This window comes from Lactuca serriola, chromosome 2 (genome assembly GCF_051521515.1).
Source record: "Lactuca serriola cultivar US96UC23 chromosome 2, Lser_US96UC23_V15, whole genome shotgun sequence".
NCBI lineage: Eukaryota > Viridiplantae > Streptophyta > Magnoliopsida > Asterales > Asteraceae > Lactuca > Lactuca serriola.
In genome coordinates this window covers 133,640,981-133,644,989 of record NC_136409.1, presented here as the reverse complement: position 1 = coordinate 133,644,989, position 4,009 = coordinate 133,640,981, and the positions used below count along the sequence as shown (strand labels likewise).

Here is a 4,009-nt window from a genome sequence, read left to right as displayed (position 1 = left end):
AAAAGTGTTTATTCATCAACGATCCTCAAATAATATAAAAAAAAATATCACTTCGACAAATCTTGCTATCAATGGTTTAATCTAACCATTAAAATAATTGATCTTTATCACGATCTTTGTGCTTCTTTAGGCGATATATTTCATTCCGTTATGTCAAGCAAAGATTAATTAAGGCAACACTTACATATATAAACATGCATGGCCATTGGCCACGCAATTTTATATGATTTACAATTTTTTTAAAAGAAGTTTATACTAATTAAGAACTACTTAAATTCGCAAAGTTCGATCGAAGCCATAAACATTAGTTTTGAAGTGCTTGTTATCGATGAAAATCGACAATCACCAAGACCCGACATTACTTATTATACAGTTAATATATAATATTAGCATGCTTCTTAACAATTACAGTTAACGATTTAAAGAAAATGTAGTTCTACAACTACTACAAAACACCATTATAGATAACTAAATAACAAATTGGGAAACTTATTGAGCTAGCTACATATATATATAAGTAGTGCACTTGCATATTAAACCGAAAGGCTGTTCCAGATTTCAGTGAAAGCTCTGACGATGATTCCATGGTAGTAGGGAGAATTCAACTGCAAGAAACAGTTAAGAAGCTCCCGGAGATCATCTTTCCCATATATCTCCTTCTCCCTTATCATCTGCAACATTGATTCCCTGAAATCGACATAGGGATCGTTAGAATCTTTCTCCACGGCTAGGCTGTTGCCGCTGAGCCACCCAAACCCTTGCACGACATTGGAGTCATGAGTTGCTGTGTCTGAGGCATTTGGCGATAATGTAGCAGTGGTGGTGTTGGTGGTTGTGCTCCATGAGGTGGAGGCTGAGACTGAGGAGGAGCTATGGTGGTGGTGGTGACGGTCTACGTCGGAATAGTAACGGCTGTGTTTGTGTTTGTTGGGTTTACGATGGAAGATCTTGGAGAGGTTTATTCTCCGGCAGGCGCTACCGCAGCCGACACTGACGGCGGTATTGTTGAGACTGAGTTTCCTCTTCACAGTAGGCATTCTTCAATCTTCACTTTGAGCAAGTTGATGGAAGATTTTCGTGTCTATTAATTGTGATTTTATTTACTCGGATGGGGTAGAAGCTAATGTGACAGCCACTGTTTGGTCACAGTCCAATCGATATGATGTGTCGCGTCATTAGTAACCAATATAATAATTTTGTATACGTAGACTTTGTCGAAAAAGCTAGGTATGTCATCACAGCTGGGTTCGATTCTTTTTTAAAATATCAGAATGTCAAAGAGTTGACTGATTTAAAAAAAAAGTGAAAAAATATATTGTGCCAACATGATAGAAAGTTATAGTGTTATACTATTGAGTCCGACAGTGCATAGTGCACCATATGAGTGAAGCAACATGGAGAGACTTGAAGAGATAAGTGTGCTTCATTCCCCACAAAAAATAAGTAAAATTGTACAACACGATGCGTGTAATATGAGAAAAATGGTCTTAAAGTAAAAAGGTCATTTCATGTTATACGTGTTTCAAAAGGCGTGTGATGACGGCAATACATGTCCCCCTGTAATGTTAAGATCGATCCCAAGTCTATAAGGTGAGGCGTACCTAATTTTTTGTGAGTTTAATGTTACCAATCTATTAAATATAGTCTGGATTAACTTGAGAAACTGGGTTTAGCTTTAGCTATAATAAGAGTTTTGGAGGTTAGGGTTTACTTTGGATAAGTCAAGGTGAATTTGGGAAAAGAGGGGTTTAGGGCACTACCCTTGGTGGGGTTTTAAGGGGTAACTTCCATCGGTCTGCAGGCGGGGTCAAGGGTGGCCGCCACACTTACAAGATAACGGATACATCCGGTAGTAAATTCTCCGCAAAAAACGAATTATTGCAACTATTAGAAACTGGTTTAGTTTTATCTCAAAAAATAATTGAAATTTAACTTCTTGGTGCCTTTATAATATAAGATTTCAATGATCATCTTCTTCTTCTATAAAGTTACTCTGCAGAAATATTGTCTCAAAAAAACATAAAATGATCGCAAGGTATTTTTGTGTTTTGATCTTGGATTTTGCCTGCAATCCAAATTCTCATTTTCCGAGATTATCGCACGCATGTATTCATGTAACCACAACCAATAGGGTGTAATTATTGTTTTCGAAAATTGTTTCTAACACGATCCTAGAAATTATCCTACTTCTGTCTAAAATATCCAACCATGGTTGCTCATGTTGCGCCATGGTGTGTTATTCTTATATGCGTGTTTTTTTTGGATCTTGACTTTTGAGTTTTCTTAGGCATGTTCTTTTGGATGAACTACCTCCATCCGCCTCTCCTCTTCGTGAACCGTCACCCTAAACCACTTGAACCGCCTCCCTGAACCAAGCCCCTCCATTGGAAGTGTTCCTTCTCCAGTGAAAAGCTCTGGCGCAAAGTCCTAACATGAATAAGAACAACTAGTCACTGCTACCTTCTTTGGTTCTTGATCACCCACTACGTGAATCAATACCATCTGCGGTTTCAATCAGGTTTCTTAGGAGAAAAGTATGACTGTAACGCCTTGTTTCGAATCATTCTCATTGTGGGGAATGGTGATCATGGATTGGGTATTAGCAGGCTTCGGATCCTTGAGAAATTGAGTTTTGGAACCCGTTGGAGTTGGATAATGTAATTTGGATGCTCAGGTATTCAGTTTGAGTTTTGGGGTCAAAGGGCATTTCGGTAAATTGATAGATTGGGCTTTTATGGAAAGTGGATGTTCGTTCGGGATATCTTATGGCTGGTATGAGTTGATAATAGTATAGAGCGTTTCGATGCCTTTTCATGGATATAGGGATGGTCGAAATCAAAGTTGTATCATGAAAGTTATGGTCTTCGGATGATTTAGGGTTTGGGGAAAACCCTAGTACGCAGGGTGTTGAGAGAAAAACTTTGAGACACACTTGAACGAAGGTTAGAACAAGTATATTACGGAATAGTTAATCTCGAAGGATCTAAAAGCTCAACAATAATATTTAGAGTTAGATGGTTAGAGAGTTAGTTGCGGAAAAGTAAAGAGATGGAAATGACAACAATTGTTATATCAAGTATACACATAAGTTGATTCATAACGAGGAATGCATTCAAGCCAAGTTAATAAGTGAGATCAAACTTAGTGATTAAGTCTCAAAAGACTTGCTCCGAAGAGAGATTGTAATCGGTTATGTGAGAGTAAGAAGTGTGAGTAAGAAAGATAGAAAAGATAACTTCAGAGATGTGTATTCAGAATAATAGATGTGTGTATGTTGTATATTTTTGAATACAAGAGAATGAGCTCTATTTATAGAGACTCAAGGAGTTACATTAGATTCACTCTCTAAGAGTAGCCATGCAAGGCATACTGGGCAATAGAGAGGATTACAATAACACAAAATAAACTAAATAATAAAGAGTGACTGCGGTAGGTAGAGACTCCAGATGCGGTTGCTGATGAAAGAGCTTGACTGTGGGTGCTTGTCGGCTGCGGTAGCTGAAGTTCAAGAGGGTCACTTTTTATGATTCATGCAGTTGCTGATGAAGGAGCTTGACTGCGGGTGCTTGTCGGCTGCGATAGCTGAAGTTCAAGAGGATCACTTTTATGATTCAACACAGGGCGTAACGAGGCAAGAGAGGTTACACGAGGCGTAGCTAGAGGGACGCGCAGTGTAAGTGTGAGATTGGAAGCTAGGTGCGAGACCTCGTATGGTGGGCGTATGAGGAGTACACTGGGCGTATGAAGGTTATGAGAAAACCCTAATTCTTAGGATTGTGTGCTATATAAGCATAATGTTAGCCTCTTTCCTTCATTTCTAAGTCAGCCCCCACCCTCTAAAAACCCTAGATCGATCTTGTAGCCTCTTGATGGTGTTATTGAGCTTTTAGAAGGTTTTTGGTGCACATTTTTCCCTTAGGAAGGAAAGAAGAGAAACTTGAAGTTGTTTGAATGCTTTTTGAGGTAACAAGTTTGCATCTTAGTGGAAAGACCTTAGATCCATAATCGT

General features: G+C 38.7%; 1 protein-coding gene across 1 annotated transcript; it reads right to left on the bottom strand.

Annotated features, from left to right (window-relative positions):
• Window positions 1–362: 362 nt before the first annotated feature.
• Window positions 363–1,078, bottom strand: LOC145090459 (uncharacterized). The gene has a single exon (XM_079028656.1). The coding sequence runs from the start codon at window positions 1,035–1,037 to the stop codon at window positions 534–536; it is 504 nt and encodes a 167-aa protein (XP_078884782.1). The 5' UTR covers window positions 1,038–1,078; the 3' UTR covers window positions 363–533.
• Window positions 1,079–4,009: the final 2,931 nt, after the last annotated feature.

Excerpts from the sequence above, each read along its gene's own strand:
- LOC145090459 (XM_079028656.1), bottom strand. The coding sequence starts at position 1,037 with ATGCCTACTGTGAAGAGGAAACTCAGTCTCAACAATACCGCCGTCAGT.